At 42.5% G+C, this 15,051-nt stretch overlaps 1 protein-coding gene across 1 annotated transcript in view; it reads right to left on the bottom strand.

Annotated features, from left to right (window-relative positions):
* The window catches only part of Myo3b (myosin IIIB), a 340,938-nt gene that overhangs the window by 140,820 nt on the left and 185,067 nt on the right, over positions 1-15,051 (bottom strand). Inside the window, exons 27-28 of the mRNA XM_034495370.3 lie at positions 11,111-11,188; positions 8,178-8,383 (exon numbers count right to left, since the gene is read on the bottom strand). Coding sequence (XP_034351261.3) covers positions 8,178-8,383; positions 11,111-11,188 — 284 coding nt within the window. The remainder of the gene's footprint in view (positions 1-8,177; positions 8,384-11,110; positions 11,189-15,051) is intronic.

Raw genomic sequence — 15,051 nt, 5'->3', positions numbered from 1 at the left:
GATATGCATATGATCCACACTGCTAGTCTGTTTACTGTGTAAAAATTAATTCTCAGAGACAAAGCCAATCAAAGGGAGAGGCCAGTGGCTTGGTATGACTGTGTGATGCCCTACACTGTGCTGGATTTTATAAGCTGATATATTATTCTCTTTTAATTTTTGCTTCAGCTCATTGGAGTTTAGGTCACTTATTATTGAGAGATTCATGACTCATGTGTCGTGAAAGCTTAGCTTTCCATAAGATGTATTCACACTGCAAGGAACCTCCAAGCCCCAACAGCCGGAAATATACAGAGAAACCTTGTCTCAAAACCAAAACTTCTCTCTGTTACAGAACAAAAAAAGGCAAATTAACTTATCACTCTGTCTATGTAAACTCTAATAAATGACAATATTTTCCAAACTTGGCCAGAGCCCTTTAAAAACCAATGTATTCAAAGGTTGTGGTTTTTGGTTTTTTGTTTTGTTTTGGGTTTTTTTTTTTTTTTTTTTTTTTTTTTTTTTTTTGAGCTCTTATTGGTAAAGCATTAAGATAACCCATGAGCATATGTTCTGCCAATCTTGGATGCACATTGCAATCTGAGTTGAGTTACAGCTCAACATCCAGGCTCCATGCATCCTTCACCTACTTCTAAAGAGCAGAGGCCAGAGGCACAGTCAGGAATGGTACAATAGAGAGGTGAAGACGAGGTGAGATTTTTTTTTCCAACTTCACAAACATTTCTAAAGCTGCTAACCTGAGCTGCAGTACAGTACAGACACAGTGCCGGCTGTGCCTCCCAGGCAGTTAGGGTTGAAAGGAGAAAGCAGGTAACCCATGTATCGAGCATTATTAATAAAGCGCACCTGGGGGACTTCTAACCCAGCCTGGGGATGCTACATTGAGTACCACAGTGATGATAATGCCACTCAGAGTCCAAAAGAATCAGCTTGCCCATGTGACTGAGGACTCACTGAGGTGAACAAAGGCACCAAAGAATGGAACAGTGTGCAGTATTTTGAGGATTCCTGACTCCTTTAGTTTTGACTGGGGCTTGATCTGAGAGGTGAAGGATGAAAGGGGTAACTGAAAAAGCAGAGCAGAAAGAAGGAAGGCTCCCCTTCACCAAGCAGTGATGCCAAAACTTGCCCAGTGGTGTCTGGATGGTACTGATAGTGGAAGAAGAAACATGCATCTATGAGAATTTTAGATAAACCCCATGCTGACACCTCAGAGGGTGAAATGGACAAAAGTCCATTCAGGATGCTGTGGTAGAAGGATAGACAGGAGTTCAAAAAGGCCTGTGAAATGAAACCGAATTCAGGAGCCTAAAGAAACCCTAACAGGTATGGTCCAGTCATACTCAACAAAATGTAAAGACAAATCAGGGGGAGAATAACAAGCCAATGGCCACACCCAAAACAATGATGTGAGACCCCTACCTCACACACACACAGAGAAAATATTGCAAGGCAGATCACAGGTATAAAATAGGAGAGCTCAAATTATATAACCACTGGGAAAAAGGAACAGGAGTAAATCTCTGAAACCTTGATTATGTGGTTCTTTAACTAGGACACCAAGACACAAAACAACAACAAAAACCCACAGGGCTTCACCCAAATCAAAAATGATGTGTACCAGAGGAACCCATCAAGAAAGTGAAAACACATTGGGTGTAGTAGCAGATGCCTTTAATCCCACTGCCTGGACAGAGGCAGGTGAGATCTCTGTGAGTTCAAGACCAACACAGTCTAGATGGCAAGTTCCGGGCCAGCCAGAGCTACATAGTAAGACCCTGTCTAAAAAAAAAAAAAAAAAAAAAAAAAAAAAAGGGAGGAGCAGGAGGCAAAAGAAGGGGAGAAGAAATTAGAATGAGGAGGAGGCTAAATTTAAAAAAACCAGAGAATGAAAGAAAATATTTGTTTATCACATATTTACATAATACTGTAGTGGCACATTTTCCCCTCAAGTTGGGAGGAGCTAAGGTGGGAGGAGTAAGGAGAAGAAGAGGAGGAGTAAGGGGAGGAAGACGAGGAGGAGCTACAGAGACAAAGATGTAGGCGCCGTGGATGACCATGCATGTACCGAGAGCAATCCTGGGTAACAACTTATATCTAGGTTACTTAATTGGTTAACACTTCCAGTTGTGTGGGCATCTTGTTATTGAGCATTACCAAATATATAAAGCTATTGGATAATCTTTAAACATTAGAGTCTCATTTCTACCAGGTACTGCATGGATGGTGGGATGGTCTGGGCTCAGCCCAACCTTGTGGAGACAGCGTGGAAGATTGGCAGAGCCATCTCCCACACTACCATCTCGCACACTGCCGTCTCCTAGGTGCCAGGGCCAGTGTTCTGGCCCGCCTAAGCCAGCAGCTTGAGCCCTGGCGGCAGCAGCAGTGAGCACAGGCTGCTCGTGGCCTCAGGCCTAGGCTAGTTGGGAACATGGTGGCTCTGTAACACAAGACAGATCAGGTGCAGCCGTTTTAAATAATTACTTCAACATAATACCTATGTTAATCACATATGTCTGAGGGCATAGACAAGAGGGAGGTATGGGGAGTAAGGCAGGGAAAAGAGCCTTGGGTTTAAAGACATTTGACCTGAGGCTTCCCCTCCTCAGGCTCTTTTGCTGGATGCTGCACAATTCAGCCTTCCTGGAAGAATTGGTGCTGCTGGACCTAAAACTGAAAAATTTACTAAATGGTCTGAAATCTCTATGTCCAATGTTTTGGGGAAACATAAAGGCTCCTTTCCCCCTCCTTCACTGAAGCACAACTTCAGCAGCTAGGCATCTCCACACACATGGATCCAGGTGCTGCCTAGCCCTGTCCCCCATACCTCCTTCTCATCCATTCGAGGCCTTAGTGGTGATGGTGATGGCAACTGTGGTGGTAAGGGAGTAGTCTGCTCACTTTAAATCGCCTGTCATGGCTGCTTAGCTGTACCCCAGTGGCCACCATTTTGACTGTGGAAAAAAATAAGATTCACTGCCATGTTAATTAAGGGCAGCCACACGACTACCAGCCATCTTTGTTATGGGAAACTCATAGCTTCACCACCATCTTAACTCAGGGGGGTGAGGGGAGGGCAAAGGCGTTCAGTTCCTTGCTGACAGCCAAATCTAACTTCTCTGTCTTTTAAGCTTTAGCCGTTTGGATAAACTAAGCCATACAGAAAGCTATGATGCCATAAGTAGGTTCAGCAAAGTTACCAGTCTCTATGAAACTGTATCTGTGATTAAAAATTTTATTTTAATATTTAGAAGATCTTCAATTCAAAAATCACGAGTTTTTTTTTTAAGGCTCAAACCTAATAAGAATAGGCTTTATTTACCCACCTGTATATATTTTCAAGGTTGTACTTACAAAGGGTAACTAGAAACAAGCAAAGTTTGTCTATTCAAATATATAATAGATAGATGATAGATAGATAGATAGATAGATAGATAGATAGATAGATAGATAGATAGATAGATAGTTGGTCCTCAGGCACCTCAGAGACCTGCTGATTATGGCATTTAAGATTCGTAAACTTCCCATGGCAGAGACTCCGAAGTCTTAGCAGTGACTTCCCTAAGTTCTCCAAAAAGATACCGGCACAACAACAAAGGACTTCCCCTGAATGATGGTATGCTAACCACTGAGCAAGACTTCTCTAATGCCTTGTCTCCTGCCAGGACCCTGCCCAAACTGTGGACAAACAGGATACTGGACATGCCTCAAGGTTAGTCTTCCAAGTTCCTCCTCTATAGGAAGGCCTATCAGATTTGCTGGGCCAGACCTGTGTCCCCAGTGAATCCAGGTAGACAACAGGAACCTGAGACAACTGTCTAAATAGTGGACTTTGGACTAGTCTCTGTCATTTTAACTAATATATAGGTTATTTAGATCATAATTTGTCCTTTCCATGTCTGAGGGGTTTGTAGACTTGATTGGTGAAAGAAGTGTTTGAGGGTCTAGGAAGTTGTTTTAAGGTTGGTAAATAAATGCAAGGTAGGGAGGTTGGAGGATGTGAAGAACTTAAACAGTGAGAAGAAGGTGATTTAAGGTATGTAAAAGGAGTGAAAAATGTTTCTAATTTCTTCCCCTCACTGTGCTACTATTGTATTGAGACTTCAAAGTTCAGAGCTCTAACATTTAACAGTGGTAATACTAACATATCTAAAATTTATCTCTTTTTGTAAACTTAAAAGAAAATTCCTACAAGCTTCAGGGAATCCACATGAATCTACTTCTCACAGGCCAAATGGCCTCCAGATAACTACAGTCAATCAATAGCCTGTCTCCCTCCCCACCTGACTATTCCCCTTTCCCTGGTCCTGGGACTCCCCTCCACCCCCACTCCCCTCTAACTACTAAGACCATGGGCCTAAAAGTTTCAAATGTACACCCAAGAAAAAATAAATTCCCCAAACTCTTTAATTTTATCTTCAGCCACTAACATACATATCTGTCCCAGCATCCTGCCAAGTCCAGGTATTTACTGCATCCGAAGAGCTCTGACCTGGCTCCCTGAAAGCCTCACAAGTTGCTTCAACTGGATCTTCTTGTGCCTAGCCACAGATAGTCCTACAGAGCTTGGACAGAAGCCTGCTGCTCTTCCCAAACCTGGCCAACATTCCAGCTTTTTGAGCGCCTCCTCCCCCAATAACGATGCGTCAATGTCAGCAGTAAGTAGTCATAGATGATTATGTCACCTCTTATTCATTTGTTATCAACAAAAGCCTGGGATGTTGGGATTCAGACTCAGGACAAGCAGCTGAGGTGCATATTTTCCATATTAAAGCAGACCTGGCCTCCAGATTCTCCCAGCATCCCTCAGTACCTGTTACAGGGCATGGCTGAAGGGCTGGGCTTCCCCTCCCCCAGAAGCTTTTCCCTATTTAACACAGACATTCTGGTCTCCCCCTCTCTCCCTGTCTCTGCATTTTCTCTCTCCCATTGTGTGCATGCTCTTTCTTTTTCTTCCCCCTCCCCTCTGTCTCCCTTCCCATGGCAACTTCCCTGGCCTCATTCCTCAGTACCAGTAAACTCACCCATCAGAGAACAGCTTCCCAATAAACCTGCCTTCATATACTCTAATCTGGCTTGAATTGAATCACTTCAATGGTAGAGAACAACTTATCACAAATAGCCAATAATCACATGGAGAGATGTTTTGTATCACTCACTGGACACTGTAGAAATGGAAGTCAAACTACTAGGGGAAACTCCTTCACACTCAGTAGAATGGCTAAAATGAAAAGACCAACAATAGTAGGTATTGATGAAGACACAAAAAAAACCCTGGAATCTTCAGAATATGAGAATGTGTTAGTAGATAAAGCCAATCCTTTTAACAGCTATTAGTGTTGTTACTTTTTATGTATGAGTGTTTTGTTTGCATGTATGTTTGTGCATCACAGGGATGCCTGATGCTCATGCAGATTGTAGGAGGGTATTAGATCCTCTGGGACTGGAGTTACAGATGGTTTTGATCTACTATTTAGGTGCTGGGAATTAACCCCAGCCCCATGGAAAAACAGAAAACAAGAGTTTCCTTGTGCAATGAATGAACAAGGTGTGTTTGTGTGTGTGCAGGTCTCCTGCCCAGAGGCTGTGACTGCGAGCAAGCCTGTGTGGGATCCTGCATAGCATGCCTTGTTGCCAGGCTGAAGAGAACATCTTTTATTGTGTTTGGTCACCTGGTTAATATGTCTAAAAAGAGACTCGAACTCGGGTCTCTTTACGAAATCGCTCAACTTTCTAGAGTAAACAAAGTATTAGCCTTGGTCCTTTCCTTAGGCATTTGCTTGCACTCAACACATGTAGGCCAATGTGTCCACCCAGGGCAGACCTTCTTAGGCAACCTGCTTCAGAGCCTACTGAGCAGAAAACCTGAAGCTGCTCCTTGGTGTTCTGTGATGCCCTCAACTGCCTGGCTTCCAGGAAACCTCAGTACCTGCCCAGCACTGCCACGTGGTCCCTCAGTGTCTACCTGAGAAAAGATAAAGATGTCCAACTCACTTGGCTCCACAATGAGCTCCTCAAAGGCCCTTGACTTGAGGAGAAGATAAAGCTCTCCCAAGGCACTGTGCCAGAAAATTTAAAAAGGACACAGAAAGGAAACAGGCTTGGCTGAGTCTACAGATTTGAGTGATGGGGGGATTAAGGATGACGGTGTCTATTCCAGGTCACACCGGACGGAAGAAACAGGACCTTTCATGTTTTAGACTTGAGTCTCAGAAAACAGGAAGAGTTGGAGAGCAACATTAAGGAAACATTACCTTTTATTTACCTCTGTTTGATAAACCTCTCGCCTCTGCTCCCTGCCTTTGATTGCTTTGTCTGCCTATTTCCTGCTAAGAGTTGACAAAATAGCATTCCCGAGTGAGAAGATAAGAGCGCCTATTTGCTGAATAACATCAGGGGAGACTGCTAGCTCATCCATTTCGTTGTTTAGTTGTTCAAAGGTTCCAAATACCAATTAACTCTCTGGCTCGGAAATCTTTGATACGCTCAGATTTACTGACATTTTTGAAGCTCTTGTTCATATCTGCCTAATGGTTCTCTGATCACGAACAAAGAGGCACAAGTCTGCTTAGCATTTGACCCGTTTTCTTAAATGTTTTTACGTATTCAACGTTTTGTGCCTAAAAATAGTTATACACGGGAGCTAAAATTATCTTTGCTCCCCCCTCGTACATCCCTAAATTTATGATTGAAGGAAAAAAACAAGGCTTAAAGATACAGTTAAAATATTTTTTCTTTCTTATTTAAATTTAGAAGACCTACTGCAAGAATTTTTCCCCTTAACTTTTTCATGGAACTTAGCAGAGTTTGGAAGATTCGATGAAGCAACCTACCATATATATATATGTATATGTATGCATGTGTATGTGTGTATGTATATATATATACACACATAATATTCAGGATATATATAATATATATATTATATATCATATACATTAATTATATATGTTTAGGATATATATTATGTGTTATATGTTATATGTCATATGTCACATGTACATGTCATATATATCATTATCATATATCATATATTATATATTTAAGATTATCTTTCAATATGTATATTTTATTTTTATATATATATAATACATATATATCCTGATATATATTGATATATAATACATATATATCCTGATATATATTGATATATATTGATATATAATACATATATATTCTGATATATATATATATAGATAGATATAGATATATAATACATATATATCCTGATATATTGATATATACATAATACATATATATTCTGATATATATCAGAATGGGAATAAAAGGGCAATGCAGGTGAGACAGATTTTATAAGCTTTTCGTACTTCACTCTACACATCCTTTAATAGGTGTGTTTCTTTCTCAAAGGAGAGTTTTATTGTTATTGCAGTGTTGTTAATTATTTCTTCAGTGAAGTCCTATCTGCGACTATGTGGCATCTAAGGTGCCTTGAACCAGCAGTGGACAGAAAAGCAGGCTAGCGTCTTCAGATAAGGCAACTTCTGGGTTTGGAATCCCCGCTCCCCACTCGTTTGCAGTTGAGTTTCATAATAAGCACAGACTGAATGCATTGGATTGGGGCGATTAAAAATGTAAAGGGTGAAGCTGGCCTGCTGGGGTTCAAATCCTGGCTCTTCATTTATAACATGGGATCTTGGAAAAGTCATGTTACTTCTGTGTCCTAAGAGCTTCACCTTTCAAGCAGAGCAGAGAAAGGCTGGCTCACTGGACTGTCCTATAGGTAACTGAGACCACACTCTTAAGGATAGTACCTAAAACACCCTGGATTCTTCTAACAGCTTAGGTGCTGGGAGAGTACCAGTTACCTCTGTAATAGTATACTGCACCAGACCCTAGGGCTGGGAAGGGAGCTAGGGCACCTTCAAGTCCTCCAGAATATAGCTTGCTTCTGTTACCACTGTGGAATATCCAGAAAATCTGCAACTTAAGAATTTATAACACAAAGTGTTTATGAACATTTTTAAAAAATGTGATCCAACAACAGCCTGGCCCATTCTTGAATTGTCTGCTGTAATATAAATGCAACATTTAAACAAGTAAATGACAGCTGGTATTAATAACAATTGCATGTGAGAAGAATCAGTCTTCCAGGGGACAGAGACAGACAGGGTGAATGAAGGTTAGGTACAACACACACAGCCAAGGACACTGACCGTTTTACAAACTCTTCGAAGAGTATCCGATGGGAATAGCCCTGCCTGCGGATGCTGACAGTCTCCAGGATCCCTGTGGATCGAAGTTGGGCCAAGACTCTGTCTTGAGAGAACTGCAGGGCCTTGCGGTCATCATTAGGCTTAATGCAACGAACAAAGTGGGGCTGTCCGACCACCATTTTGGAGAGCAGATCCATCAGAGAGTACTAACAAGGAGAGAACAAACAGGAAATGAGAAGGGAGGGACCATTCACAAGGGCCTGAAGAGCAGTGGGGGCGGGGCTTGTGAATCACTAGAGATTGTCAAGAAAGAACACAAAATCAGTAACAGGAGATGGCAAGGTAAGTTCTCCCTCCAGCTGCCATGAGGCTGAAATCACTCTTTAAAGAGCCGGGCGCCAATGCAGAATCTCTACAGGGCAGAAACCCCTTTAAGAACATGTTCTAGCCTGAAATGCCCTCTACTATCCAAAATGATAACATACTATGGTACCCAGCATGGGGACATGCTGTTTTATTCACCTGAGAACCACTAGACAGTCACAGCAAATCATACCAATAACATTGGTAACAAGGATGAGGGAGGGAAAGGGAGAATGAGGAGGAGGAGCAAGAGGAGGAGGAGGACAAGAAGAAACAGGAGGAGGAGGAGAAGAAGAAGAAGGAGGAGAAGGAAGAAGAGGAGGAGAAGGAGGAGAAGAAGAGGAGGAGGAGGAGGAGAAGAGGAGAAGGAGGAGGAGGAGAAGGAGGAGAAGAAGAGGAGGAGGAGAAGGAGAAGAAGAGGAGGAGGAGAAGGAGGAGGAGGAGGAGGAGGAGGAGGAGGAGAGGAGGAGAAGGAGGAGGAGGAGAAGGAGGAGAAGAAGAGGAGGAGGAGAAGGAGGAGGAGAAGGAGGAGGAGGAGGAGGAGGAGAAGGAGGAGGAGGAGAAGGAGGAGGAGAAGGAGGAGGAGGAGGAGGAGAGGAGAAGGAGGAGGAGGAGAGGAGAAGGAGGAGGAGGAGAAGGACAAGGAGGAGCAGGAGGAATAAGGAAAGATTATTAGAGGAAAGGATTGTGATAGTCAACTGTTATACACCTTACAGAAAAGAAACCATGAACAACAAGAAGGGTGCTTGTGGGACAAGGGTGTGTCCCTCGGGGTAGTCCATTGTTAGAGTTCTCAGAGGCAATCACAAACTACACAGAAAATGAGTTTCAGTCTTCTGAAGTCACTCCTCTTAATGACCAGAAGTGGTCTTACCTGACAGACCAAGGTATCTTGTTCTGCTCTAGCATTTGGAGACCAGTATTCTGAAGAAACCAAACTGGTTGGCGTGGTCCTACTTTTGAAATCTATAAGCTAGAGACTTGTCCTCTTATAGGGACACTGTAAATCTTGAGGATGACATCACAGACAAAGAGTCTTCAAGTTTCAAGGGGAAACACACACACACATGACACGCATGCACACATACACACTCACATGCACACGAACGTGCATATGCAGCAACAGATACTAGGACAAAAACATGGTTGGTAAAGAGAACCAAATTAGGCTGAGGAAGGGAAATCACAAATATCAAAGAGAAATTAAGCAGGCACCGAGAACTGCTTGCTGGAGGCACTGTCATAGGAATGGCAGCATTCGTGGAGTCCTGGACTTCAAGGTCTGAAGTACCACCACACACACTGAGAGCCCAGTTCTATTCTGCCTATGAAACTCCACCATCTTTGTTGGACACTGATAGCTTTCCATTAAGGAACCTTCCTCCATCTACAGTGCTGATTCCCAAGTCCTGTTCTTCGGCTTGTCCATGGAATGGTTTTCTATGCCAACTCAATCTTACCACCTCATTCTCTGTCCGTGAGATCAGCTCCTGCTTTCTCCTAACAACGGCACCTCGACCATGACGCTACCTGAACCACCTCTTCCAGTGCACACCAACTCTAAGGGGTCTCCAAACGCTGTTTCATAAGGATTAGTGCAAACTGGTGGAAGGGCCCAGGTGCCTTACCTTTACTATAAGTGTACTTAATAGAACACTTCTACATGCATTGTTCTCACATAACAGGAGCATTTCTCTAGATAGAATATCAGAGACTGGGGCGGCAGAAATGTGAACAATAAGGCTTAGGCAAATGGGTCAGTCAAACCTATGAATATCCAATGCTTTCCTCAGGGTCCAAACTTGAAAGAACACATTGTAAATGTTATTAAGTGCTGTTATTTGGTGGGAAAGTGTTTCTCGTCGCTTTTAAGCCAAGAAGCTGCTCAAAGACTCCCAGCACAGTCAACAAAATGGACTGTGTGTGTGGTATTCTTTATCTGCAGCCTCCTCCTTCCTCGTAATCCTTTTCTCTCTAGTTTCTGAAAGAAGGTCTCACTGTGGAGGTCCGGCTGGCCTGGAACGTGGTATGTAGACTTGGTTGCCCACCTCTTTGTTAACTGGCATTTGTGTTTGGCCTGGTTCCATGGACTCTGTTGTTGTCTGGACCTCATGGGGTGTGGTGGCTTGAATAAGACTGTCTCCCATGGCTCGTATTTGAATGCTTGGGCATTAGGGAGTAGCACTACTTGACAGGGATTAGGAGGTGTGGCCTTTTGGAGTGGGCGTGGCCTTGTTGGAGAAAATGTGTCATAGACAAGGGCTTTGGGTTTCAAATGTTGAAGCCAGACCCAGTGTCTTTCTCTTCTTTCTGCCTGCTATTCCAGATGTAGAACTCACAGCTACTTTCCCAACACCTTGTCTGCCTGCTTGCTGCATTTCATCTGCATTGATGAAAATGGACTAAGCCTCTAAAACTGTAAGTCAGCTCCAATGAAATGTTTCCCTTTATACCAGTTGCCATGGTCATGGTGACTCTTCACCTCAGTAGAACATTGAGTAAGACATATGGGAAGGTTGGGCTAGTCCTTTCTGGAAACAGGTAGAGCACAGAAAAGACAGCCTCCATACCCGGAAGTAAGAAGCCATGGTTTGTCTCTTCATGTTGGTGGTTTCTTCTGGATGTCGGATTACCTCCAGGGTGTCTACCTAGAGGCAGAGGAAGAGGGAAGTGATTTGAGGGTATAGACAATTCATTCATTTTTCAAAACCTGAAGGTCTGTTTAGTCAATAACCTCAGGAAATGAAGTGTTTAGGACATAACTGGGTATACTATAAAGAGAATTCTGAAAGACATTTCAAAAAAAAAAAAAAAAGAGGAGGTGGAAGAGGAGGCAGAGGAGGAGGAAAAGGAGGAGGAGAGACGACATTCAAGGAAACTGGACAAAGGCCTATGAGGCTGCTCCATTTTAAAGACATTTATCATTGTGATAGAACACTAGAAAGAAGCTACTTTGGGGCCAAAGGATTTATTTTGACTTCTGGTTTTGATGAGTCTAAGTCCTCAAAAACTTTAGGTAGTGCTACATTTTACAGAAAGAAAAAAAAATGGCTCCCTATTGGTATCATTTCCACTTTAAGGACTTCATTAATGTAAGTGAGCAGGAGCTGAGCAAGCTCACTTTCTGCTGGTATGACTATCCTCCGTGATTCCTTGTGTGTGGTGCTAGCTCAGAGTCCTCTATGCGTAACTTAACTCATTGGGTCACAGACTCTGGTCCCCTACTACTGAGCAGGCTTCTATAGTCATATAGACTCATGCACAGAACCTTAGATGGCTGTCAAAATTCACAGCAATACCAAGTATATTGTGAATGAGAACACTCTCCCCACACTGTCACAGAATTCTGAAAGTGATACTCTGATGCAAAAACAGTTTTTATTCCACTATGCAAATGAAAAAGTCAACGCTCATAGATGTTTAGGTAAGTGGTCCAGTCGTGCTGGCGGTGTCTGCTGTGCCTAGGGCTGAACCGGTTTCCATCTCTAAGCCTTACTTCTTGTCACTGTGCACTGCTATCTGTGTGCTTTCATATAACTTACAAAACGGAGGAAGTCTGAAAGTATGGCATAATCACAAAGATTTGCCTCGTCTGTCAACTGAATTTACTCTGCCATAAAGACACGGACTCTAAATCCCACAAACCAGCCAGAGCTTAGCAGTAAAGGAAGAGCTGAAGAATTTTCTCCTTGTCTGGGTAAGTGCTCACCATCTGCATCCTAAAACCTCAGAAGTGTCTCTAATCATCTTCCTGACAAGGCTCTTTGCCAAGAACTTTTATTATCAGGTGATAGATATACCCAGCTCTCAAGAAGAAAAGGCCCTATAGCGCTGTGCTGCCCCTCTCCGAGGCTCTGTGACGGAGAACTAGTGCAGCCAGGGTGCAGGATGCACCCATCCCACCCCCACCTTCATCTGTGCAAACAGCAGAAGCAGGAATGCCTCTCTAGCCTTTTGTTTTTCTTCTCTGAAGCATTTCATAAAGCCTGGGCAGGTCACTCCCTCTGACCCACTTAAAGGCATGCAGGTGTCTTAGCTTACATCACAAGGAAGGAGGCTGCACTGGCCCTCAAGAAGGATTTGAACTAACAAGGCTTGCTACATTTTGTCCTCTAAGTATCTCTGCCTGGCTGATTAAATACACTTTCCTTGTGCTGCTGGGTCCTCACTTCCCAAGTCCCAGGTCTGTCTTTTGAAATGAAGCTCTAAACCAGGAATTTTATGATAGGTGAAAAACACAGTAACCTTTTTACATCCTACGAAGTCCAGCTTCATCAAGGGCTCTGTGTCCCCTTAGATGAGGCAGAACCCAAATGGTGACTTTTCTGTTTTGCTTTGGTTTTTTTGAGGAAGTCTTACTAGCACAGGCGGGTCTTGAATGCAGACTGGCCCTGTGTCTGTGACTTTGGAGCTGAGATGACAGGTGTGGGCCCCGCGCTTCTCTGTGTGGTATTGTTTGTTTATTTATTGTTGTTGTCTTTTGTAAATTTGAATGCCTTAATCAGAACTTTCAGCCCATCTGCTTTCAAAGAACAAGCAAACTCCAGTCCCGTGTACCTATCACGTGTATGCTTTTAAATGTAGACCACACACTGGTCTGCACACTTCTCACGTGGGCAGGTCTGGACAGTGCTGTATGAAGCAGGGAGGGAGATAGCACCAGGCTGGATTGTAGGCTTGAAGGGCAGGGCACAGGTCTCAGCAAGACTCCAAAATCAGAAATCAAGTGTAAGAAAGAAAGGAGATCTGGACAACAAGGAATCTTTTTGTGTTATAATCTCGTTTAGAATTTTCTAGAAAGCCAATAATTCCAAAAAAAAAAAAAAAAAAAAAAAGGAATCCCCCTCCCACACACACTATAGGCTATCATAATGTATAGATTCTGCGTTTGTTAATTTGCTTGCCTGCTAAAATTTATCTGTAGCCACAATGTCAACCACCAATGCTTTTTCCTGGTCATTGACAGAATGTACTTAGTAGGAAAACACAGGAGTCTGCTGGTGCCCAACTTTTGGGTTACAGTCAAAAAGTCAGAGCCAGCCCTTCTGGGTCAGCTCTCCTACAACACACAAACACACACACACACACACACACACACACACACACACACACACACACGTCTACTCTCAAGATCTATTGAAATGCTTCTGGTTTAGCATTTACATGTGGATTATTGGTAACTTTTCAGTTTGGGGGGTCCCCAAGTAGAATGCTGAAGTGATGCATAGGGTTTCGAAACACAAGAAGAGGGTGATGAGCCCCAGGCAGAAGACGTGTGCTGACAAGCTTCCCTCGGGAATTACAGTGAAACTGTTTGTGACTTTAATGGCACAGATGCTGTGAGTGAAATATAGTTTTTATAAAAACACTGAACAAGGTAGACTATAAGGTGTGTCTGTGAGTGTGTGTGTGTTTGCATGTGTATGTGAGCTTGTGTGTGCCTGTAAATGTGTATATGTGTGTATTTGTGTGTCTATTGTGTGTGTGTATATGTGTGCATGTGTGTATAACTAGGTGTCTTCAAACAAAATCACATAAACTGAGGATTAGGTTGGCTCTGACCAGACTCTTGCTGGAACCTGACCCTGTGTTACCCTCTAGGGGCAGTGAGTGTTCAGCATTGCTGTTTGCAGTGACATTACAGATCATAGTTTTTACAAATAATGAGAATCAACCGCATTTAATACAAACCAAATTCTCATGTAAGATCAAGAAGTTCTTAGGAGTACTTATGCTCCTCTCATGGGCCCATATAGCCATGGTAAATAGTCCTGATATCTTGCCACAAAGAAACAACATGAAAATTGGGAGATTCAAATAGGTCGTAATCGCAATATGGGCATAAAATTTATTGTTAGATAAAATCTTTAGAGTCTACTATGATCAAATAAATCTTTTATTCCCAAGAAAGTATACGTATGTTCATTTGTATCAATTCTGGAGTAATATTTAATGGAATTATATGTAATCAAATTGGTTATTTTTTAATTAAGTAAGTTAATATGTTATATAAATAAAAAGTAAGAAAATTCAGAGATAAGAACTACTTATTACTCCAACCTCTGTAAGATAACTAACTGATTTTCAGGTTAGGACGTGTTTTTTTCTTATCCTTAGGGGATATACTGGAAAATATGCCTGAAGTTATGGGCTTTGTCAAGCCTCCTTTACTGTGCATACACTTGTATGATAAAGTTTAACTTGTAAATAAGGCACAGTAAGAGATGAACAACAAGTAATAATACAATTATCAATGCTAAATTGTACTGTAATAACTGTATTAGGAAGTTTGTGGGGTTCCCCCTCCCCACATCAAAATTGACAGCATCTCATGTTTGAGAGACATTAGGTTAGAAAAAAAAAAAAAAGGACTGTGATGTCACAGGTAACCTAACAGCTGAGATGGCCACTAAAGGACTAGTGTACAGTTCTGGATTCACCTGGTGAAAGGATGACTCATCTCTTATCAGAGCCCAGAGAGAGAGAGCAAGAGAGTTCATATTGTCCTTAG

The sequence above is a fragment of the Arvicanthis niloticus genome, chromosome 2, assembly GCF_011762505.2.
Source record: "Arvicanthis niloticus isolate mArvNil1 chromosome 2, mArvNil1.pat.X, whole genome shotgun sequence".
NCBI classification, from domain to species: domain Eukaryota; kingdom Metazoa; phylum Chordata; class Mammalia; order Rodentia; family Muridae; genus Arvicanthis; species Arvicanthis niloticus.
This window is presented reverse-complemented; position numbering and strand designations above follow the sequence as displayed.